The following is a 25832-nucleotide window of genomic DNA, read 5'->3' as shown; positions in this document are numbered from 1 at the left end:
TGCGAGTGAATTTAATTAATTCATTTTATACTAGTGTTTTTTTTTAAATACAAATGTTAAAAAAATTTATTTGGCTGAAAAAAAAAAGAAATTTCACGTGAACAGTGCAATTCGCACTGTTCACATGACAGTGGAGGCATGCTACACTGTTCAATGAACAGTGTAGCATGGTTGTTCTCAAAAAGCCGCACAAAAAAATAATATTTTTCTGCTTTCAAATTGCCTGCGTTTAGCACGTAATTTGTTGTGGGACCCATACACAGTGAACAACTTTTTTTCCTTAACCAAACACTGAGCCAGTGTGTTTTTGAAGAAACGCAATCTCTACCTCGTTGCCAGACGGGCTCTAACAAGCACTTGTTATGCTGCTGCTTTTCCTGTACAAATTGTAGTTGCCACTTCATCTTGCCTGGCGCCAAACCCAAAAAAAAAAAACGGTTTAGTGCTGGTTTGGCACTGCAGTAGTTTAGGAAAGGCTAAACTATTTAGGAAGGTTTGGTAGATCTTTGAAAAATCTAGAATTTCATGTGATAATTCAACATCAGCTCCAAACTTCAATCCATCATAAATAGCGGCTAAATGGCTTGAAGAAAACAAGCAAGGAGATGATAATATTGTCAAATTGCTTCTTTGGTATATGCTGGCAACGCAAGTATATTCCGCCACCGTTCATTTCCCCTTTCATTTCCCATTCCTATGTTTTTTGCTTGCTTCACCTTTTGAACTGGTGTACAAAATGGATTTTGAACATTCGAATCTGTACACAGATTGACAATCTTCAGAAGCGATACAACAAACATTTCTGGTGAGCAAAAGTTATCATCAAGCAATAACTGTCTGCAAAATTGGCATGAATAACACAAAACTGGCAGCGACATGTTGCTGAACCCCATCCACTGTCCAAAGCAATAACTGTTGATGAGGCCAAAACTACTCCAAGCAACCCAACTGAGAAGCATCGGGGCCTTCAGCGCATTGAATGTGCCTAAGAATTTCCTAGCCTGGAAACTTCTGCTCACCAATTAGCCAACACGCCCTGTCCGCTACAGGGCTGAGATTGGCTTCAAGAAGAAAAGTGTCAAAATCGCTGCTTGTTGACTTTTAGCAGCAAAACAATAAACTTCTTTTCTCAACTCCATGGTCAAAGTAGCAGACAGAAATTGCAATTTCAGGGACTACGATTACCATCTGAAGTCCATAAACCTTCGACATCAATGGACCGGTGTGTGTGTTCAGAGGCTGGTATTGCAATGTGTCATTATCGGTGGAGTGGTGCAGGATATATGTCCAGTGGTTGATATCGCAACTTGTCATTGTGTGGCAACGGTCCCTCCTAAAGAATTCAACAAAACAAAAGCTGATGACCAATGGTTGGAGTTTGAATTCAGTGCAAGGCAAAGAGGAATATAGATTTGTTGTGTTTAGAGGAAATGTAACAACATAAATCCAGGGAAAATGCCATTTAGAAGAAACCAACAAGGAGAAGCAATACACTACCGTAAAACTCTAGAGACATAACAAAAATTTATCCATCTGTGCGATTGGGTGCACCTTGATAAAAAACAATGGTGCAGGTTGAGCAAATAATTTAACTAGCTGAAATTACATTAAATTTTTACCTTCCAGGAGTAATAATTCAAATGTGATTAACAGCAGTTCTATTTTTTAAATGCAAAAACTGTTTAGAAAATGATAATGCAGATGATAGCTCAAAGTTTATCTCAGATCTCGATATAAAAAAGAAAGAGGAAAAACAGTGCCTGACACTGCATTTTAAAACAGTACCTCATCTAAGTTTATCTGGAACGGCTTTACAAAATCCTCGAACATTGTTGGAGAGAGCTCCTTCATTAGATCCTCAACTTCCTAATAAAAAAGAACAACGGAGAATAGTCAGAAAGGGGCATAAATCCTCAGTTCATTGTGAAATATCCAAGGATAATTGGGATGCAAACTGTTAAAAATTGAGGGAAAAGTTTTGAAAACCCATGGACTATAGTCATGGCCTTCATATCATCATAAGCCACGAAAGAATTCGAATATTTTACCATTTAAAATAAGATTTCCAGAGTTATAAACATGTATCAGAAAGCAAGAACAGAACTCAACAATTTGGAAGCAATACATACAAACAATAGTGAAAGAAAATGCTGTAAAACCCATTTTAGTTAAAGAGTAACGTAAACATTGTGTAAGATATAGCATACCAATCCAGTTATCCTTGACTTCTCCAATAGTTCCTTGGTAATCACATCCAGTATATGCCTGTTGTTCCTCAATCCTTCCATCGCAAGTTCTTCAGTCTCTTCAACATACTACCACAGTACCACCAACATCAAAACTCACTGTTTTGCTAAATAATTTTATATAGCTAGCAAAATATTACAAGAAAATGTGGATAAATGTTCAAGCAAATACCTTTTAAAAGATATAAAATGTCTTGCTACCTAAAGTGATATATTCTTTGATTTGATCACATGAACTACCATCATAAAGAGTCGTGTGTGTAGTTATAGTAAGCACATTTATCTTCAGTTAGACTCGCATGATCACCATTAAATTAAAGGACTAATTAAATGAAAGCTTGAGAGATTGCCAGTCTCTCTCTCTCTCTCTGTTTTTTTCCCCCCTGTAACAGCATATATTATTGCACGCATATTGGCAAGGCCACAGTTAAACATGACCTGCCAGGTTTCTAAAGGTCATACAGAAAACAGCACAATGTATCTGCAGTACAGGAAATTGAGACTTGACCCAGATCCCTTCCCTCACCCCAGCTACTTCCACCCAGAACTTGAAAACTTTTTTTATGTTGTTGTTAGAGAGCATATGACTCTAGTACAAAATGAAGCAAATACTTACCCTTGTCATTTCTCTAGTAAATAGCTCAGATACTTCAAGTGTCATATTGGCAGGAATCACATGAGGATCATCCCACTAACATCATGAAGGAGAATACAAACGAGAATCAGTTGATCAAGATCATTGAGTTAAACAAAATATGAGAATACAGAGAGCATATTTTTAGTTGGAACTCAGTAAAGTTAAAAGAACATGCCCTGTATTTTATCAGCTCGCCATCTGGATTATCTGGTCTATCCATGAGTCCAACTCTTCTTGTTAAAGCAGTGAGGCCCAGCTTTGCATTTTGAGGGCTGATTGCCATCTCTCTAGCAATCTGTCAAGGAAATGTAGAGTCGAAAGACAACAACCAAAATGCCTACCCTTTACCATAAAATCTTTATCTAAGCGACTTTAGCGATTCTTAATTGCTACCTTATTCCCCTTTACCATAAAATGGGAATAGTGGCAGGCAACTAGGCCCATGAAAGTGCCCAGACAATATTATACTCAAATTACCACATTTACCTTTGTTATCTTTTCAAGATCATCACTTCCTCCATCGGTAATATCCTCACCATACACAAGGCATTCAGCACAACGTCCACCATGAGCTACCACCATTTGCATCTTCATGTAGCCAAAGGTTGTATATCCTTGGTCAATCATATCTTCTCGTGGGTAGAAAACAGATATTGCAGTTTCCTGCTCGTGTTGGACAAAAATGATGAAAATTAAAGGGAAGGAAATGAGAAATGGTTAGAAAAAAACTGCAGCAGTTGAGTAGCAGCGATCACAAATCCAGCTTGCAAACAGAAATTTCACCTTGCCTCCAGGAAGGAGCTGAGAAAATGCATGCCAATCAAAGCGAGGAAACAAGTGAGCTAACACTATATGACCAGCTTCATGTACAGCCAGCAGGTTCTTCTTTTCAAATGAAACCTAATAAGAAAGATTATCAACTCGGAGGTTAGTTTTAAACACAATTACAGACCCCCCTGTCACTTCATGAGAATGAATAAAGACATACATTTTGTTCACATTTCTGCTGTTCTTCCTCTGTAAGAAGTACACCCATGCCCTCAAGCAATTGTTTATCTAACACATCAACGAGGTCTTGCTGGTAGACCTTGGAATGCCCTTTCCTTACCTGCAATAATGATCAGACATTATGTTTTGCATTGCTAGAGAATTCAGCAAGCCTTTCAATCAGTTCAACTTGTATGACTGTTTATGTAATATATATGAAATACAGGATCCTCTAAAGTTAAGATCTGAACTGAAGAAAAAGCTTCCAAGACCTCGCTCACTACATTAACTAGCAATGGGCCCCACCCCTATTAAATGGACCTATTACTTCTCCTCCCTCTCTCACATAGGAACCATTATCTCATGCACTCATCTGCCACGTTCCATTTCTCTTTCTAGAGAACCAGGAAAAAAGGGGGATGAGTCAGGAAAATGAATGATGATATCCAATGAATGGCTAACATGGAGAAACATGATGGACATGCCATGCACTTCTTTAAACCCTGCTGTGCTGAAGGGTAATATTATAAAACTGTGATAATGCTCCGCACATGGCACTAAGTGTTCAGCAATAAAAATGTCCTAATATATACCATAAAGATAAATGGTAGATAAAGATATGACAGTAGTATCTCCACATGCCACTAAGATTATAAAATGTTTCTGCCAGAGGCTGACCAGGGGAATATTTCCACTAGTAACTATAATTTTTTGACAAGATTCAGAAACTTACAGACATAATTGCAGCTTCATTGACCAGGTTCCGAATATCTGCTCCCGAGAAGCCAACAGTACGGAACACAAGCTGCAGAGTGAAAAACATAGACACTAACAGTAAGCTAAAAATTAATAGCCTGGTATTGAAGGAAAACCTCAAATGTAAAGGGCTAAGCATTCCGTTTATTCATAAGAAATTTGGTGCGCATATCATGTATTGCATCACACACACAAGCCGTATGAGACCAAAGAATTGTGAAATTTGTAAATGCAAAAGGTTCTATTTCTTATGGAGAAAATATCATTGGATTGGAGACTCACTCCCCTGCCCTGTGAAGATCTCCACACAGTTATACAGTAGAAATCAATTGAGATCTTCAAGCACAGAGCTACCTAAACAAGAGCCTGCCAGTCTGATCTAATCTGAATTCAGGTCTAGTATGCCTGTCTTTCAGGAAAAAATGAGGAATAGTCCCAAATCTTGGCAATAAAATGAAAACATTGTGTATCAGGATATATTCAAGATGATAAAGTTTCAACATAAAATGTTGACCATGTTTTCATACTAATTTAGATTCAAATCATGCCGCCAACATCTAAGCACTAGTGCATTGCTTATAGTTCCTCTCGTTTCTTAGACAAAGTTACTCATGCTATCGCATTCTATCATGTCATACACCATAACCAAGAGAAGAATCACTTAGCACTTACCTTCCCAAAGTCCACATCTTCCGCAAGTTGCTTTCCTATACTATGAACACCAAAAATTTGTACTCTTTGCTTCGCATCGGGCAATCCAATGTACAAACGTCTGTCAATACGTCCAGGGCGAACAAACTCCAGGTCCAATTCATCTGGCCTATTGGTAGCACAAATGAATATCACAGCCTGTCTAAGAGAAAACCGATCTACGCCAGTTTTTTCCTTCCTATACAGAACAAAGTGCTCAGTGTGAATATCCCTTCATGAGTAGTTGAGTTCAAAAGAAGACAGAAAAATGATGCAGCTTTACAGTAATGCACGGCTAAGAACAAAAAATTTATTTGATTCCCTTCCTGTTAAGTTAATTTTCCACAGTTGTCGCTCATCACTTTTGTACACAAACATCATGCTTAAATATCTACTAGCTCAATTCAAATACTTTCAAAGAAAAGCTGGACTTGGGCACTAATTAAAAACAGCATGTATTTGAGAAAAATAAAAATCATCGCAATTTGTGTATTTTGGTCACCTTCCTTTCTCAGCTTTATAAATCATGATAGGATATAGTAACTTCAACAAGTTAGTTGTAAATAAAATAATCAAATAACAAGATGAGAAATATATGAAAGTTTTATTCAGAATGTTGTTTTGAGCAAACTTAAAGGGGGGAAATGAAAACATATACACGATGCTGAACTAATATACTCACTCCCCATCAAGCTGCGCAATCAGAGCCTCGAATGTTGCCCTTCTTCGTGGATCCTTCCTAGCATGCCTTCCAGCAATGGCATCAATTTCATCCACAAACACAAAACAAGGAGCCTGCATGGAAAATAAATTTTTAAGACCTGTACTCTTCTAGATTGAAAAAATATGCAATTTCCATCTTGACCTAATTCCTACTACTACTGTAAGAAAATAAAACCTCTATCTTGAGAAATGGATAGATATCTTAACTTGGAACCCTAAATTTCATCTTAAACAAAATACCCTCAATCAGTAAACTAGAGAACCACCGGTATGAAGCAGTACCGGGAAGCTAAAATAGAAGGAAGCATATTTAACTCATTTTGACTTGTTTAAAAAAAAAATTTAAAAAAAAGATATTAGAGAAAATGAAGGCACTGGCAGGAATTCTGTGACTCGTAAATGACAGTTATCCACCTACAACATTCTCCATACAACATCAATGGAATGGCCCCTTGTCACCTACAATGCAAAGCGCAGTTTAAATCTTGCTATGATGATTACATGCAAATAAATTACAAGTGAAAAGGAATACCCAAGTCCGTTTAGCTGTTGAATAATGAAAAATAATCAATCTAAAACTTTGAACTTTGGGAGCATACATACAGAATTGAAAACTTGTACATAGACGACAGTTACTAATGCCCGTCCTTGGATAGGGCAGAGCATCAAGGTATTTAAATTATTTTTCACAGTTACAGTGAGTGTTATGGCTTTAGATATATATAAAAATCATAAAACACTACAGGATCATCTAAAAAATTCCTTTCACTCATCATATTGCATTGGAAAGTTATAATAGGAGGGAGCTTACATTTCTCCTAGCAATAGAAAACATCTCATTGATCCTTGCAGCTCCACTTTTCTCACTATCTGTAAACTCTGCACCAGAAGCAAAAACAAAAGGCAATCCACTTTCCTTGGCAAGTGTCCGTGCAAAAAGTGTCTTTCCTGTTCCAGGAGGACCCGAGAGAAGGACACCCTGTTACATACATAACCACTATGCACTTCATGTTTTATCATAACTTTAAAGATTTAGTGCACAGCAGCAAGAAACTCGAAATTTTTACTAAAAAATAATAGTTACCCGAACAAACTTCACCCCTCTTTCATAGTATTGCATGGGATTGCCCATGTAGATCATTATCTCATCAAGAAGGTCCCAGACATCGCCCCCAAGTACCACTTCTTTATACATTGTTTTGGTTTCACCAACATCTCCAACTGGCTGGATGAGTCCAAGACAATGATGCTTTGAGGGAAAATACACACAGGAAGAAAATGAAAAACACAAAGGGAGAAACTAAATCAATACCAGGATAAAATTTTCCGCATATGCCATATCAAAAAGTTGATTGTACTTTTTGTAAAGAAAACGCTTAGAAGTGATATGTAATAGCATAGCGGCCTCCCTTATGAGCCACAGGATCAGTAATCCAGGCACCAATGCAATCAGAACTTTCAGAAAGTAATGTATCTGCCTTTTCTGAAGGAGATCTACTTCTACGCCAGAACCTGAGATAACCTCAAACAAGTATGGATCGAGGGGAATATCCACCTATCAAATGCAAATAAAAAGTATCAAAATAAGCCAAGAAGGCATGCGGTTCAGATTCACAGTTGCACAAAGAAACCCCAAACTTACAACATATTCTAGTGGAAAGCCTTCTTTCATAGTTACATAAAGTCTTTTCAGGTCCTCTGTGAAGACAACAGCAGCAACCTGTAAGAAAATAACCCACGGAATTAGAAAAAGTCTGCATGTCTTTATATTAGAATTCTACATGTTTCCATTCCACTGCAATTTATTGCTTGGGTAGCACCAGTTTTAAGTATTTTATGTATAACATCATTAAAACTGGTTATATCAATGTCCCTTCTTTCTTTTCCCATGAAAGAAGAAAGTTTATTAATGATTAATGAATGAAAAAGAATAAAATTAGAGGGTGATGCATTCACTCTCCAAATGCCAATCCCACTGAAAGTTCAAGGAACCTGTCAGAAAGATCTAGATGTAGAGCACCATAAAGAAACCAATGAAAATCATTACCCCCAAAGTATCTAATTAGACAAATTGTTTTTCAAAAATCCTAAACCATCTAACATTGAAGTTAATCAAAAAGCTACGTATCAGATTAGCCGAGAAAAAAAAAAGTTACCCCGAGTTAAAGAATAAATTCAGCCATTACAGGCTACTAAAAACAGAAAAGGGGAAAGTTTTCTGTTTCTTGGGCACACATGGGTGTACACTGTATGCACTCAACAGTTAAATACTTGAGAAATCCAACTCTAACAAAACTCCACATAAACCTAGGTTCCATTTAAAGAAATTGAGAGCCATGCAACTTTGAACACCACATCACGGAGAATAACACTTGCCTCGGAGGAATCAAGCTTCTGAAGAAAATAAGTGTATGGAAGTTTGGGACGGTAGCGCCACCATCTCTTAGATATCCATAAAGCCCTGGCTCCTTGTGTGTCTGTAACCTTTTCCACCACATCCTTGCGAAGGCTGTTTTCAACTTCTTTCATGTCAAACTCAACCACATATTTGGCATTTGAGGAATCTAATTGCTCAGCAAATTTCTCCTTTTTGAGAACCTCCTTCCATATATGAAGCCTCTCACGCCACGTTCCTTTACTTTCCTGAACTTCGCCTGATAAGAACGCATGAAAAAACATGCAAGCATGATCACAAAATTAAACCCAAGTCTCAATCATTTTTTTTTTTTGAAAGAATATCCTCCAATTACTCACTACAATCACCAAGAGGACAAATATCACTAGGTTCACTGGTCATCCAGTTCATTTTTGCTTCTACTGCTAAGGGAATAGATTACAGAATAAGTCTATCTAGCTAAAAACAAGTAAAAGAAATCCAAAAACACATGGATAAATAGAATAATTTTGTAAGTTTATTATAAAAACCTGTTTATTATATTTATCATCTAGTATTGGTTCCTTGTACCTTAAAAAAGAAATGAACCAAAGATATGTTCTCAAAATGGTTTTAAGTGTAAACTTCAGATAGAAGATTCCTTCAGGAAAGAATTTCCCGTGCTTAACTAAGCAAGCACAGACACAAAGTTCCACTGAAAATAAACTAAAAATAACAAAAATTCAGAGGCAAAACCATACTAAACAAAACTGAAGCATCTATCATGTTTATGCATGTCCAAAACCAACAGAATCACCAACTCACCTAAAATGCCCAAGTCTTCTTTCAAGTTTTTCTTTAGTTCTGCATTTAATCTCACATCTTTGTCAATGATTTGTTTCATATTTTCCTGAGGAGGTTCCTGATCATCTTCCCATGCGTCTTCTCCAACATAGGAAGTGTCCTGAATCAATGTTCCATCAGGTCCTTCAATGAACTTCTTCATTTTCAGACCTTTTGGTGTTGTATTTCTCCACATACCCTTTTTAAACCTACATGTAAAAATCAGATGCAGGATTATTTGTTAATTAAACACAGAACTTAATTAGCAACTTGATGTTCTATATAGTCCTATTCATCTCTCGTAGATTGCATTTGCAAATAAAAACCAAACTGCTGTACTTTCTAATATTAATAGGAGATGGTTCAGGAATCAAAGCCTCCATATAAGCTTCTGTTAACTCTCTTCTTTCTTGGTCTAGAAAAGGAGCTCGAATGGCAACATATATTCTTTGACAAGAAAACATCACAGCAAAAATATAGAGCAACAAAGCACCAACTCGTTTAGGCTCCCAATTCTTTAAGTCCTGCAAGTAGAAAATGTCTATGTTATAGTTTCAAGAAATTTTCTCATGGAATGACAACAAAGGAAAGGTTGAAAAGGTTCACATTAAGGTTTTATGGGTTTCGGTGCATGAATCGCATTCTTCAGTTCCAATCTTCAAAAATGTTATTTCCTTGTCATTTTCTTCGTGCTTTGAAAAGCATAATATCAAAAAAAAAAATACAGGTATTAAAGGTTTTAACTCTTAAAAAACAAATTTCTGAAATAGTAAGTTTTTAAGCCTCTGTTTTATTCATAACAAATTGTTTCTGTCCTTTTCTTCTCCAAAAGAACAAGTATTAGTTCCAGGTTACCTATTTATATTTTTATTAATCATTTATTCCAAACTGTTATAATATCCTCCAGGTGCTTTCAATGCATGTGCATCACCCATTTTCACTTGCTTGCAAAGTTGTGCAGAGCAGAATGCTTCTCAAGTGATTTTTTCATCATATTCTGGAAGGGGGACTGAGGATTGGAATCTCAACCTTAAATCAAATTTCATTAATCTCGCATACCCACCACCACTTTATGTTCACAACGTGATTAATTCAACATAGAACTAGTTTTTTGAGAATCAACTTGATTGTAAGATGTGTTGGCAGTTTTTCATACTTCCATGATTGAACTCTGATAGTATGTTCCTTATTGAACTTTAAAAAGAATATAGATGTTGCCATATTATATTTCAATTGCTTGAAAGCAGAAAGACAGACCGTGATGAGCAAAACAACATTACAGAAAGCATGCGGTCACTTATTATGCAGGACTTGGTTCCATAAGTTTATAAGGTTCACAAAATAGAAACCGTTGTCCCACAGCTAGTCCATGCATATCATTAAAGAACATTGGTTGCTATATCTGTTCAAAATTTCAAACATTCAACAAATTTAGCCTCGTTCTACATAAACAAGTTAAATAATGCTAATACCATGGCCATTTTTTCACCAAGTTCTTCATTCATTAACTAACCTCCGCACACTAAAATTCAAAATCATGTCAGGTTCATCTCATCTCCCAACACCTTCCTAATAAAAAATAAGTAAGTAAAGGTGTCTTACCTTCCAACGCTCCCATCTATTCCAATCCACAAAATCAGTTAACAATTCAGTCCTGAACCGAGTCAATGCAGCGTCACCTTTCTTGATATCACCCTTAATGCGCTCCACAAACTCACCAACCTTCACATTACCCCCTTCTACATCAAACCCAGTTTCCTTCTTGACGGACTCACCGAGTTTCAACAAAAACCGCTCCGTCCCCAGGCGAACAGAGCGAGTGAGAATCGGCCAAGAAAACCCGTCAGACCCATTTGCATTGGCAGAGGAATAGATTCTAAAGATGGGTTTTTTGCGCGAAATTCGGGGTCTTTGATTTGTGGGTAATTGAAAGAGAATTGGGGGGTTTTGAGCTGTTTGGGTTAGAAGAATTGGAGAGTGGAGAAGTGGGTTTTGTTTGTGAGGAAGTGTAAGGTTCATATTTGGTTTCGGTATGTTACGACATGAGAAATTTTTGAGGTTTTTCGAAGAGGAAACAGAGTGTTGTCGTCTTTGTTTTAGCTGCTGAAGAGAGAGCAGCTGGGCTGTTTTGGGTTTTGGAGGTTTATCTGAAACTGAGAGTAATGTTTCTGTCCAAAAATCACTAGTGGTCCCTGTACTTAAAGTATTTAGTCATACGCTTCTGGAGTTAATTGGGTCAAGTTGACAGCTTTTTCTAATTTAAGGACGTTCCAGACCTTTGGCCAACTCTACTGTATAATGATATCATGATAAGATTGTTTTTTTAACTGTTTTTTTAATATATTAAAATATATATTTTTTATTTTTAAATTTTTATTTTTGATATATCAGATATAAAAATCTATATAAAAAATAAATATCATCAGATAAAAAAAACATAAATGATATATCTTTATAGTTAAATTTTTAAAAAAATCAATGATAATTAGGTCAGAAACCTCTTCTTTCTTAAAATATTTTAAATAATTTTAAAAAATATTTTTATTATATAACCTTGACAGATTTGAAAAGAAAATATCATTTCATCATTTTGAGTGAAGAAATTTAATTGAAGAGCATATTAAGGAATTAGATACTATGAATTACTGTAATACATATAATTAAAAATGTAATAATATAATATAAACTTATTCAATATACAGGTAGCTATTAAAAAAAAAAACAGTCGATGGACGTAGCTAGTATTTTGGTGCGTGTAAAACTTGTGCGGGCAACATGGCTTTTGATGAAACTTGGTGGTTCAGATAGAGCCAGCCCATGAGGCCATGATAGATCCAGTTGATACAGGCCCATTTTCCTTCCATTGCCAAGAGTCACGCACTATATCCTATTGAGGGCGTATGTGCTTTCGACCAAGCCACGTGGCCCAACTCTTTGCTTCAAATAGATAGGCAGGCGTGGAAAAATATTATTTTAAAATACTTTCGAATAAAAAATATTTCAAAAAAACAATAATTATTACATTATTATACATATAACTAAACCTTGTGGGAAATTTATTGTTTCCCTACATACAAAACACTATGGATTACAACAGTAAGCCACAGTGATTTTTCTTTTTTTTTACTAACTTTCCCTTTCTTCTTTTTTTTTTCGTTTTTTTTTTGTTTTTTTGCAAAATTATTTTTTTTCAAATTTCTTATATTTCCTTTTTTTTCATTTATTTTTTTCCAAAATTATTTTTGTTGATTTTACCTTTTAAATATTAACCTAGTTAAAATTTTTGCTTTGTAATTTAAAAAAAAAAAAATATTGTGGATTGCTGCGATGTTTTTCCACTTAATTTTTCTATTTTATTTCTTTATTTTTCAAAATTATATTTGTCGATTTTTTTTTAATATTGAGCTGATTGAGAATTTGGTTTTTTAATTTTTTTCTTTAAAACATTGTTGATTGCTACAGTGTTTCTCCGCATGGTTTTTTTTCCTTCAAAATTATCTTTATTTTATTTTATTTTTTAATATTGAGCTGGTTAAAAATTACAGTTACAATATGTGAGGAAAGCACTATAACTTTTTTTTGAAAATTACTGTCCATTGCTACAGTGTTTTTTCCCATACAGTTTTTTTTATAATTTTTTTTAAATTATCTTTTTTAATTTTATTTTTTTGATATTGAGTTGTTTGTGAATTACAATTAAAAGTCATTACAAATAAAACTAAATCATGTGGGGAAGCACTGTAGCTTTCATCACAAAACACTGTGAATTGCTACAGTATTTCCAACATGATTTTTTTTTTGTGTTTGTTTTGTTATATTTGTTTTATAAAATTATCTCTATCGATTTTTTTTAATATTAAGCTGATTAAAAATTTAACTTTGTAATTTTTCTTTTTTAAAACACTGTGAATTGTTACAGTGTTTTCCCATGTGATTTTTTTATGATTTTTTCCAAAATTATCTTTGTCGATTTTTTTTTTAATATTGAGTTGGTTAAGAATTATAATTACAATAAAACTAAATCATATGAGGAAAGCGTTGTAGTTTTTCTCACAAAACACTGTAGATTGTTACAATATTTCTCTAAATGTTTTTTATTTTATTTTATTGGGAAAAGTGTTATAGTTTTCCTCACAAAACATTGTCAATTGCTACACCGTTTTTTCTCATGGGTTTTTTTCCTTCCAAAATTATCTTTGTTGGTTTTTTTTTAATATTAAGTTGGTAGAGAATTTAGCTTTGTAATTTTTTTTTCTTTTTATGAACTTAAAAGCTAAATTATATAGCGAAAGCACTTTATCTTTCATCACAAAACACTGTAAATTGCAATAAATCATTTTGTTCAGTCTCTAAGTTTTGGATCGCCAACACAATTTTTTTTTCGTCATGAAATATTTGCTCCATCATACCTTTAATTTCTATTACTTATCTAGCGTTGATTCATAATTATAATACTATCAAATACATTTGTTTTATAAGCCCGCGACAGCGCGCGGGCATGTCATCTTGTTCACATATAATATGGGTTTAACATATGACTAAAATGTGCTTTGAAAACATGAGTTGACGAAGAGTTTTCAATGCTTAAATCAATATAAATGCATGAGAGAATTAAAAATAAATACTTATTAAAAAAATATTCAATTCGCACATAATATAGTGCATATTAGAAAAGATATCACACCAAAACTACATAAAAGGATGTAATTGTATATAATATGTAAGTAAATCGTAAAAAAAAAATATTATTGTCTAGAAAAGATAGAGCGTTTTTTTTTTTTATTGCGCACCATCAGAAATGAATTGGATTCTTTCTATACCGGTTGAAATCTTCTAGTCTCATACCACGGAGAAAGAATTTTAGCTGCGTAGATTTTGATTCAACGTTTGTCGAATTTGGTGTACAGTATGGGCAATGCTCAGTATTAGTAGTATCACCATGGCCTAGAAATGAGTTGATCATCTACTTTGCTAATCATGATAATGTTTTTTTTACTCTCTTTTTACCTTCAACTCAGTCCAGGACCGAGATAGTTTGCATCAAAGACAAATACTATACTTTAGGATTGGGGTTCCCAGTCATGCCGGCATGGCCATGGAATCGTGGAAGTCATTGCTACTCCCACGAATATTATTCTAGTACTAACTGCTGCTGCTGCTGCTCTATAAGGTGTTGATGGCCATTCATGTTACAAAGCCAGCTCTTGTAGAAGCTTTCATATCATCTTGCACTGCTAGCATGCTTTTGCCTGGAGAATCATGGCACAACATCCAACTGGAGGTAACTCTGTTGGATTCAGTGCATATTTGTGATCTTAGGATCCTTGCAAAACACTATCGTTACTTGTGTGTTTAATTTGTTTATCTGTGCAATTAAAGATTACTTCTGTCATTAACATAGTTTCTGTTGTTGTTTTTTATTGTTGCAGCCATGGCAATTGAGCAATCACCTGAGGAGATGGCACGATGGTATAGAGACATGTGCAAGCGCCTGAAGAGAGAAGCAGAGGAACCTCTATTGCACTTCTATTTTTTCATTTTGTTGAAGAATAAGCAAAATTTGCAGCGCCAAGCCACCATTACCAAATACCAGCATCCTATGTGGGCAAAATGACATGGGAATCTACTTATGCTTGGGCATCGTACTTATTTTAATTTATGCCATGCAGTTTCTAAGCGTAGTTCACGCACATCAATATCAGATACTCCATTGTTGTTGTTTTCATGAACAAATTGGAATATTTGTCACTGCAGCGATACACAACCCACGTTCAGTAACAACCCTAATTTACCATCGTTACTTGCGTTTTACAGCCATCTTCCTACCATTGTTGACTTTCAGCAATAGATTAATATGTTACAGTTCGAGTGATTTGACCAAATCGGTAAAACCTAAGCTGGCCAGGTTACACTAATTTCAATCCCTCATGACCAATAATCACACAAAAAAAAGGGTGAACTTTTCTCCGAGCACAAACAAAATATCGTCTATAATGATTTATCTCATTTACAGCATGTATGTATAACAGATGATCCTGATACAAACACCACGGACAATCCAAATCGAAAACGTACATATCCAGTAAAATCACACTTACAGGGGAAACAATTAAGAAAGAATTACAGTTGTTGCTCTGCCCCACAGCAAATGCTAGAGGATCTTGGTCTGCTGTTTACCATTATTTCTTCTGTTCAATACTAAATGTTGAACCCGATTGAAAAGTTGGAAGTATGACAGGTTTCCTAGTGTAGTGCCTGCTTTGTGGTAAGAAACTGAAAATACTTGCACGCAGCTAACAGTTGGACTAACTTCAAAAACGTTTGCAGCTTAGGGCGGCCTGACACTTGTATCAATCTCTAGAGTGCTTCAGTTATAACTTAGGCCTGTGTACTGCATAAATCCGTCTCCATTTAATCCCACTTCTCACCCTATTTTTGCTCTCTTTTTTAATTATCCTATCATAGAACTCGAGAAAGACTAACTGAGAGCATCAATTAGGGCAATTAAGCGGCAGGAGAAGAGAGGTGCAAATGAAGCCATATGAAACCAATTCAACTTTCGATTTCTTGCCACAAGGCCCATCTTGTCCTGCCAGAATAATAAGTCGAGACATTATTACAGGTATATCCAAGTAAAACAGGAGCAAGCCCAGCAAAGAACATACAAAACATGAAAATGGAATCATTATTACCTTAAAAACAACGTGGAACAAAAATCAACAGTCACCTCATCAACCGGAAGACATAGCTTCCTCAATCCTCCTAACTACAACACTTAGACTGCCACCACTTTCTAATGCTTTAACAGCAGCTCGATGAGCATCCCTGTGCCATTTTAACAAATTAAAAGATTGTAGAACAGACCACCTTGCTTGATTTGACATCTATACAGGAGGAAGTCAAAAGGAGTCAGAGTTAGCATTGCTAGCAAAGGGAAACACAAATTTTATATAATGGTGAGAGAGATACCTGGGCTACAGATAATGGGGGTTGCAGAAGAACACAGGTACTCCTAAATAGGTTTTCATCATTTTCTCCACCCTCTGCCTCACCGTAAACCAGAGCTTCAGCTGCAATGCCAGCAAAAAGCACCATGCAGTACCTGACCGCCATTCCAGACCACGCATTTTGACAATTTGAGACCAGAGATTAGTATGCACTGACGTGAGAGAATTCATATGGATGACTTACACAGCACAAACAATGCTCATATAGATGGGGAAATGAGTAATCTAGTTGCAAGGACACCAATATCATCCTGCTGAACACCTTCCATAAGCAGACGCCTGGACAAACTGCCTAGTGTCTATTTGTTTTAAACTTGAAAGAGTTAGCAAGCACAGTGGCTATTTTCATGTTGTTCACAAAAACCACTCACATTGCTGCTTAAAGTCTAAATCCATATGAAATTACTCATGGTAGTAAAAGGAGCAGCAAAAGCAGTTAAAAATCTAATCACCATATGACTGGCTGTTGTTCCTTCAATTGTTTCAAACAACAGCATCAACCAAGCAATCATAAACAGTTCTTCACATCATACCCACCTGTCAAACGAAGTGCCACTGAGTTTCCCTTCAGCAAGCTCGTTACTCAGCTTTTCATCCCAAAACTGAGTTCCTGCCTGTATGAATGTGATATTTTATAAGTTGTTGCTGGCAACGCTGTTGCTAATTTGAATAAATGAACATATGATACCAGTGCAGATGTTATAGCAGTCATTAGGGTCAACAACAAGAACAAATAGATAGTAGGAACCTTAATTATCAAAGCCAGCATCAAATGGTATTCCAAATAAAATGAATTAAAGATAGATATAATCAGGCAACAAAAAACAACAAGGACAAATACTCTGACCAACAACTCAAGGAAGCAAATAAAATACATCAACTTATTGCCCTCCAGGCCTTCACAACTATCATCATAACTTTTAACAAATACTCCAATAACACAACCAGTCATCTATTCTGAAGACTCATTCCAACGAGGGTGGCACTACCAGAATCTTCCATGATTTCCAACAGTAATTTCAGGGGAAATTATCAAGCGTGGCATGAAAAATAATCACCGCAGGAAGTGAATTGCATCGTGGACAAAAATAATGAGTAAATGGAAACAGGCCAGCTGATCATAACAATAGTTATCATCATATAATTATTGTGAATATCTTTGGTTCACCATTAAGGAATCAGAATATAAGTTTGTATCGTTCAAGAATTCTTTTCCTCTAATGTCAGAATGCAATACAAGTATATTTGGAAGGGTTCCTTACCTCCAATAGTGGCATGGTCAGCCACATATAGGGAAGGATTTTAACTAGCCAGATAAATTTAGCAGCTATTAATCAATAACTTATGAAAAATACAGGGAGTAACAGCAAGTTTGTCCAAAGTAAGAGCAAATGACAAAAGTGAAGAGGGAACTGCCGTAAAAATCAAAACGAGTGTAGTGAGTAGATACCTGCCCTTGAGTGCCCATTTGCATTGCAACCATGGGGTCTAAAATTACACCTCGAACCGGACAACCCATAAGATATGCTGCAAAAGTAATTTTACAAGTAATTACATAGAATGGTACCAGCAAAAGAGAGAAACGATCTTTGAGAGTGTTGGCACGGTAACTGGCAACAGTTTGAAAAACATGCAAGTCAATGGAACTGCTAAATGGACAGTGTTAAATGTGCAGAACCACATTAGATACTGATATTGTTTGTGTACAATCAAAATACGTACCACAATTCCAAATGAAAACACTTACCCTGATCTCCCATTTCTTATAATAGAAAATGTCATCCAAACAAAGCATTTAAATCAAGTGAAAAGGTCCATACCTACCAAAAGATGGCCTGCTTCGTGAACTAAGATTCGACGCTTATTCGGGGGCCAGTAGCTTGAGATTTGAGCTAAACAAGCTCCGCCAAGGAAGATAGAGTCTAAAAAGGCCAATCCTAAGATAGCCGCGAGGTTAACTCTGATATCAATCCCTCGGTCAACAAGAAAGTTTGCTCCTCCAGTAAACGCAATGAACACAATGCTTGAGATCCCAGTTGCACCCCACTTCTTTGGTGAAAGTTTTGTCACTAAATGAGTAAACGGGAATGAAGCGTGCACACTTTAGTGTCGTTTAAAATAAATATGCACTAAACCAAACTATAATGCGAATTAGATGCAAATAAATTAAGAACAAAAAAACCAGGCAGACAAAACAGTACTGTATTCATGCTAGCACCTTCTAGACCAGTAGAAGACTGCAACAAGATTGGTGTAACTTCCCTAGGTCCTTCCAAAACTGCATAAATTGTAGCCCAAAAACATAAAGTAAGTATCTAGTTTTTTCTATAGCCATTGCATCCAAAGACAGTCTATTTTAGCAAAATAAAAGGTTTAAATCTTTGTACAAAAAAAGAAAGAAAATATAAACTTACCAATGTTGCTAAATTTTCCAAAACTGGGCAAGAACCCCCTGTTCTTGAGGAACCCGTAAGCACTGGAAACGAGTCTCATATCATCAGCATTCAAACAAGTGTCCAAAACCTCCCAATCCCTCTCTAACCCATCAAACAAACCCAGGTCACCGAGTCCAGACCGAGTCGCTGAGTCATTTGAGAAAGACCCGTTAACTGAATCAGCTAAACTATCATTGTTTGTCTGAGTTTCTTTGGATTTCAAGAACCTAAGAGCTCTGGCAAGGTCTTTTCTTTTCACAGCATCCTCGTACTCTTTCCATTCTCTTAGAGCTGCTCTTGGGATGGCTTTGAGATTTCTATTTGGTGGTGTTCGGGGGCAAGGAAGGGAAAATTGGCTAGAAAATAATAGTTGTTGGGACGAGAAAGCCATGAAAGGGAGATATGAAAGCTTGGGTGGTTGAACGATGGGAGAACCTGGAAAGTTTCTGCCAGGACAGAAAGCAGATAGATATCCATGAAAAGAAGGCCGAGCAGTCAATGTGGGCTTTAGCCCGATTACATGTGGAGAATAAACTTAGCTTCCAAGGACGGTCCATGGCTAACCTTGGCCAGTTAGCCATGTAATAAATATTCTTCAGTTGGCTCTCTAGCCAAGAATTTTGGTTTTAATTTTATAGAGAGAGCTTATGGTTATTTTTTAAATAATATTGTATATTAAAATATATATTAATGATATTTTTTATTTTTTAAAATATATTTTTAATATTAGCACATCATAATAATATAAAACATACAAAATATATTAAATTTAAAAAAAAATTAAAATTTTTTAAAAAACATAATTTTCATCCCGATCCAGACATATTATCTCAAGTTGAGTTTTACAGAAACATGATTTCTGGGTGTGTTGATATGCTTATGAATCTGTTGATTACAATAATAGGCATCTAGCTTCGGAATTTTTAGGTGTGTTTCTTAAATATAACTATAATAATATCTACTATGTGCTGTATATTTATATTATTTTTCTAATAAAATATTTATACCATGTTGAAAATATAAAATAAATAAGTGTAAGCATGTTGTTGTTTTTTTATTTGTTTTTAATGGAATAAATTCTTTAAAAAATTATTTTAACTGATAAACAACATTATAAATCTTTATTTGAATTTAATAATGATGATTGACTCCAATAGATTTAATATAAAATGGATATAATTTAAATGCAGCTTTATGAATTTTTTTATCTAGTTTCCACACGAGTTTATATTTTATATATATAAATCATAGTTTTAAAACTTGGTTCAATTTAATAGGTTGATTCATAACTCGATTAATCTGAAACTAAAACCAGATTGGATTGGTAAAAAAATAGAAGTAATTAAAAACTTGATTGATCCAGTTAAAAACTCATTAACTAATTTTTTATTTTTTTAAAGTACAATATTGTTTTGATTTGTAAAAAAAAGATCGAGGGTGACTCCTTGAGCCGGGTCCATCACCAAGCCGGATTAAAAAACACTGCTATAAACACAATAAAAATCAAGACTTTTTTTTTCTTGTTTTACTATTTTAACGGTATATTTACCTGGAAAATACAGCTATATTGTCTAAGTTACTTGTGTATCTTTTAGATCCATTATAAATTCAAACAGGCCTCGCATTAATAAAATTTTATTTTCATGTGCTTGTATATCTAATATACTATGTATAAAACTATGATGAGATAATAGAGTTCAATCAAGTATCTAGTTGCATATTCTCGATATGATTTAATTTTGTTATATATAAAATATTTGATTTTCCTAGCAAATGAACTATATATCTACACTCCATACGATTACCGACCGACGGGACACGATGAGATATATATATATATATATATATATATATATATATATAATGTTTTGGTTGAAAGTTCATAAAAAAAAAAACCAAATAAAAGTTCGCAATTTTTGTCTCGCACCCAAAAATTAAAGGCAGCCAGGCTATCTAAGTTCTAAATACAACATAAGAAAAATAACAAACAGAGATATTTTTATTGAATTTTGTTATATCTTTTTATTTCATATAAATCTCTTAGCTGCTACATATTATTAAAAAGGTGTTTTTTACGACTAAAGTATATGTTTTTAGATATTTTTAAAGCATATTTTTAATTTTAACTAGTATATTTGTCTGTGTGTTTCGTAACGAGTTAATATTAAATATTTTTTAAAGTGTAGAAAAATATTAAAAATATAAATAATGTTTTAATAATGTTATTAAACATAATAAAATGAGTTAATTTTTAAATATTCATATAATTTTTTTGTTAAACTTGGATAACATGAGTCTAATAATTATGCAAATAAAATCACGTATAAATATATTATAAAAAAAAATGATTGTTATAACTTATATGTGTCAATGAGTTAAAGCTACAACTTAAGTAGTTGCATGATTGTCAAATTCATGTTGTTTAAATTTAACGTGGTTATAAGACACAAAACATTAAAATGATAGAGAAAAAGAAATAAATAAGAAAAAAGTCAAAGAAATATTTACTACTCACGACAAAAAAAAATAAGTAATTAAAAGTGCAACTAATATTACAATTCACAAAAAAATATTTATTGATTTACAATAATTTCACCATAACATTTAACTTTTATTATAATATAATATATATTAAATTAATTTTTTAATATTTTCAATATAAAAAATATTATTTTAATATACTTCTAAATAAAAACAAATTTAAAAAACCTCATGTCGTACAAAAACTGAAGCTCCCCTAAATTTCCCACATCCACTGGCATGCATCCAGAGTCCATATGCGCTCGAGACAAAGCGGCCGAACCAATCGAACCTAAACTTTTGTGGGAGGAGGACGGGCACCTGCCAGCTGAACTAACCAAACCTCTTGGCAATCGGCACCGTAGTTGTTACCTGTGGCAGTTGCAGTAAAGCCTAAACCGTCAAGAGTAGTAAAGTAGTGAGAAGTGACAATCTTAAAGGCATCGAACATCAACAACCTCACTTCAACGATAAGAGAAAATCCAAAATCCAACGCACATCGCCCATTCATTCCCTCCTTCGTTCTTCCCGTCCACACCCGCCCCATTATTTTTTCTCTCTCCAAAGATCAGAGAGAGAGAGAGAGAGCCTCATTTCCCATCCATATAACCTTCCATCCCCTCCTCTTATCCTTCTAGTCCACCCACCTTCTCTCACAAAATTCACACTCAAAAACACTCCACAAACACCGCCAAATGGCCTCCGCCACAGCACCAACAACTCTCTCTCTCCTTAAAACAGCCGCCTCCTCCACCTCCACATCTGTCCGGGCCTCCCTACTCCCAGTCTCCACCTCCGGCCTCCGCACAACCAGCCTCCGGGGTCTTGGTTTCTCTGCTGCAGACACATTGTTTAGCTCTCATGTGGTGTCCAAAATACGATCTTTCAAGTCAAGTGGTAAAGCACCAAGAGCAGTGGTGTCTATGGCAAAGAAGAGTGTTGGTGACTTGACAGCTGCTGATTTGAAAGGGAAGAAAGTCTTCGTTAGAGCTGATTTGAATGTGCCTCTTGACGATAATCAGAATATTACTGATGATACTAGAATTAGAGCCGCTATCCCTACTATTAAATACTTGATTTCAAATGGGGCTAAAGTTATTCTTTCTAGTCATCTGGTACGTGGGTTCTTGTTCAATTGCAGTTTTTCTTTTCCTTTTTCTTTTCTGGTTTCTGGGAATTTTGTATTGGTCTTGTTGTGATTTGGGTTTTGTAACGGTTCTGTTATGTTCATTTCATTGATTCTGTTGGTCTGTTGAATGTGTTAATTTTTTGGTTATTGCACTGAATTTTGATGTTATGCGACTAGAATTATAGCATTAACCTTTTAGTTTCACAACACTCTGTTTTCTATTTCTTCCGTTTATAGATTTTTTTTTTGGTGCTGGTTTATTAGAATTGTACCTGTGTGCTACCGGGTTCGAAATTCAAGTAGTGATCTATGACATGCAAAGTAATTCTGTTGATTTTGAGAGAGTTAGCGAGAATGACTGCAGGTTTGCAATTGATAGTTCCTGGTTGATAGAATGCTATAGCTTGTCTTCTACTGGTTGAGCGATATTGTTCTCCGAGAATTGCTTTTCAGTAAAGAATTACATTTAACTGCTGGATTTGGTGTGGAAGCATGTTCTTGTATTTATATATTTAGCCTGTATGGTGTTTTTATACAAAGAGCTCGATTCTTTGCAGAAATATCTCTATAACAAATAAGTTTGCAGATTCTTGTACATCTGATATTAATTGGTTATCTGTGAAAATAATTTGGGTTTATAATCTCCGCATAATGTTCATTGGTCTACCCATATGAGCTGAAGTGTTCTTTGATTATTTTCCAGGGACGACCAAAAGGTGTTACTCCAAAATTCAGCTTGGCACCTCTTGTACCCCGGTTATCTGAACTCCTTGGAATTCAGGTACAACTTGTTCATCGAAATATAGTTTAAGGGAAAAAGAAACAGAGAATGCATGACTAATATATGCTGCCTGAACAGGTTGTGAAAGCTGATGATTGCATTGGCCCAGAGGTAGAAAAATTGGTTGCTTCACTTCCTGATGGTGGTGTTCTTCTTCTTGAGAATGTCAGGTTTTACAAGGAAGAAGAGAAGAATGAACCTGAATTTGCAAAGAAGCTTGCTTCCTTGGCGGATCTTTATGTAAATGATGCATTTGGAACTGCACATAGAGCACATGCCTCCACTGAGGGGGTCACAAAATTCTTGAAACCATCTGTTTCTGGTTTCCTCTTGCAGAAGGTTGGTTTATAAGTTAATGGCTGTGTGAGATTATATACCCTAATCTTTTGAATGGAGTCAAAAAAAATTTTAGCAATCTCCTCTATGAGTATGACCCAGAGGCAGTTTTATTTAGGACCCTCATCTAAACTGCCTTTAGGTGCCATAAGTAGACTGAATGATTGACTGTTTTGCTTCCCTTCATTGTGCTGTTTTCTTTTATCATGTTTCCCTTTGAACACACATTCACTCTTTAGCCTTCTCTCTTTTGCCATTTTTTGGTGATATCTACACAATGCCACCAGCTTTCAATCTTTTTATGAGACTGAATTGTCAATATTGCTGATTATTTCGTGTCTTTTTTGTGAGTTTCAAGTACAAAAGTGGTAGCATGTAACTGAAAAGAACCCATCCATCCTGCATATGCTACATGCATTTTTGTTGTTAGGGCCTGTATTCCACTATCTCATTTAAAGAAAGTAGCCTTGATATTTTTTTTTATCTCAGTTTCTCCTTAAACTTCTGGTCGCTTTGGTATTCAATCTCTCACTACCTTGTTTTTAGGAGCTGGACTACCTTGTTGGGGCAGTTTCAACCCCAAAGAGGCCATTTGCTGCCATTGTGGGTGGTTCCAAGGTCTCATCCAAGATTGGAGTCATTGAGTCACTCCTGGAGAAGTGTGATATCCTTCTTTTGGGTGGAGGTATGATTTTCACATTTTACAAGGCTCAAGGCCTCTCAGTAGGTTCATCCTTGGTTGAGGAAGATAAGCTTGGTTTGGCAACATCGCTCCTTGAGAAGGCCAAGGCAAAAGGAGTGTCTCTTTTGCTACCCAGTGATGTGATAATTGCAGACAAGTTTGCTCCTGATGCAAATAGCAAGGTTTGTGGTCTAAGCTCACACAAGAAAGTTCCCTGCAAGTTGTTCTTGCTCTGACATTTTTAGTACTCTCTGTAACTGAACGAATTTGAATGCCATTTTGTTCACTACAGACTGTACCTGCATCAGCCATCCCGGATGGTTGGATGGGACTGGACATTGGACCAGAATCTGTGAAGACATTCAGTGAAGCTTTGGGAACTACCCAAACTGTCATCTGGAACGGACCCATGGGAGTGTTTGAGTTTGACAAGTTTGCAGTTGGGACAGAGGTATGCGAGAAATGGTTCTTAAATTTGATTTTTGCTTTTCATCTGTTCAAGCTTGGATGCTACTTTTGGTTCCACTATCTGATAGGCATGGTATGATGCCTTGTTAGAGGCTCGGATGCACACAATTATATAGGGAAGCGTGAAAACTATCTCTACACTAATGCAAAATTCTCCAATAACCAACTCTTTCTATTACTTGGATTAAACGTACAGTGAAAACAAATGGTCATAGTGCTTGATGCAACTTTGTGAAGTGGCTGGCTAAACCCATTCTAACGCCATATGAAACTACATTTTAATGCGTTCCTGTCATATTGTTTTGGGTTTATTACCTGTGATTAGATGGTGAACTAGAGTCGAACCCTTTCTTGCAGGCCATTGCAAAGAAGCTTGCTGAGCTTAGCGGCAAGGGAGTTACAACTATTATTGGAGGTGGAGATTCTGTTGCGGCTGTAGAAAAAGTAGGAGTTGCTGATGTTATGAGCCACATATCAACTGGCGGTGGTGCCAGCTTGGAGTTGTTGGAAGGGAAAGAGCTTCCAGGTGTCCTTGCACTAGATGAAGTCGAACGAGTTGCTGTGTGAGATTATTTGATTTTTTCCTCCATTCCCATGCCGATGCTTTTATTGTTACGAGAGAGAGATGCGATGTTGTAGAAGAAGTACCGAGTCATGTTATACATTTTCTGTGTCTTCAATAGGAGGGGTCTGATTCCACCTTTGCCTTTCTTGCTTCTTACTAAATCGCCAAGAGAGACATTGAGGGTAGTTAACAAGAACGATCCAGCATTTTAAATAATAGTTGACAATTCTTCTTCTTCTTCTTCATCTTCTTCACTTGCCAATAAATTGACATTTTATGATTTGAGGAGTGAAAGTAACATTGAAGAATCCGGAAAGGAGGGAAAAAAGAGAGAGAGGCTAACTTTAGATGTTGTCTTCGTGTTTCTATCCCATCTTTGTGATTCAGTCCTAGATTTGCAAGATTAGCCAGCCATTGAAGGCAAAATACCGGTCTCTTGCCTGGATTAGTCACTTGGGCAATTCACATGAAAGTATTGTGCAGATAATGAAAAAATTGGATAATCAATACAAGTAGTTGAGAGAAGTTTATATATTCTACTCGGAATGCTACCATATATGTCCATAACAGGACTGAGTTGAGAAAGCTGCAGGGCTGTGTTCTCGCTAAGGACATTGGTTCCTTTCAGCTTCCTCACCAAGGTAGCTCTCTCT

At 35.6% G+C, this 25832-nt stretch overlaps 3 protein-coding genes across 5 annotated transcripts; 1 reads left to right on the top strand and 2 right to left on the bottom strand.

The window, feature by feature from the left end:
• Positions 1-584: 584 nt before the first annotated feature.
• Positions 585-11416, bottom strand: LOC133697385 (ATP-dependent zinc metalloprotease FTSH 12, chloroplastic). Of its 3 annotated transcripts, none has more exons than XR_009842857.1 (20): positions 10859-11416; positions 9596-9780; positions 9239-9465; positions 8416-8693; positions 7682-7759; positions 7352-7594; positions 7124-7264; positions 6851-7018; positions 5999-6111; positions 5299-5515; positions 4604-4675; positions 3872-3991; positions 3667-3783; positions 3370-3546; positions 3059-3178; positions 2863-2937; positions 2208-2315; positions 1786-1866; positions 1186-1333; positions 585-1061 (listed from the first exon to the last, which is right to left on the bottom strand). XR_009842857.1 is itself a non-coding variant. In XM_062119878.1 (19 exons), the coding sequence occupies exons 1-19, from the start codon at positions 11273-11275 to the stop codon at positions 1259-1261; spliced, it is 3012 nt and encodes a 1003-aa protein (XP_061975862.1). In that variant the 5' UTR covers positions 11276-11416; the 3' UTR covers positions 585-1258. The 3 variants fall into 3 exon arrangements, 1 of the variants encoding a protein (XP_061975862.1); XR_009842858.1 differs by having other exon boundaries at positions 585-1051; XM_062119878.1 differs by having other exon boundaries at positions 585-1333.
• Positions 11417-15238: 3822 nt separating this feature from the next.
• Positions 15239-21765, bottom strand: LOC133696603 (uncharacterized). Its single transcript, XM_062118827.1, has 9 exons — positions 21562-21765; positions 18678-19203; positions 18482-18541; positions 18084-18332; positions 17714-17790; positions 16801-16877; positions 16226-16358; positions 15949-16140; positions 15239-15845 (listed from the first exon to the last, which is right to left on the bottom strand). Exons 1-8 carry the CDS (start codon positions 21763-21765, stop codon positions 15988-15990), a joined length of 1479 nt encoding a protein of 492 aa, XP_061974811.1. The 3' UTR covers positions 15239-15845; positions 15949-15987.
• Positions 21480-25424, top strand: LOC133696894 (phosphoglycerate kinase, chloroplastic). Its single transcript, XM_062119188.1, has 6 exons — positions 21480-22333; positions 23051-23128; positions 23207-23467; positions 24011-24328; positions 24439-24597; positions 24972-25424. The coding sequence occupies exons 1-6, from the start codon at positions 21914-21916 to the stop codon at positions 25179-25181; spliced, it is 1446 nt and encodes a 481-aa protein (XP_061975172.1). The 5' UTR covers positions 21480-21913; the 3' UTR covers positions 25182-25424.
• The last annotated feature ends 408 nt before the right edge of the window (positions 25425-25832 follow it).

Source organism: Populus nigra, chromosome 6 (genome assembly GCF_951802175.1).
Source record: "Populus nigra chromosome 6, ddPopNigr1.1, whole genome shotgun sequence".
In the NCBI taxonomy this organism is placed as follows: Eukaryota; Viridiplantae; Streptophyta; class Magnoliopsida; order Malpighiales; family Salicaceae; genus Populus; species Populus nigra.
The sequence above is the reverse complement of the archived record's forward strand: the minus strand, read 5'-3'. Positions and strand labels throughout refer to the sequence as shown.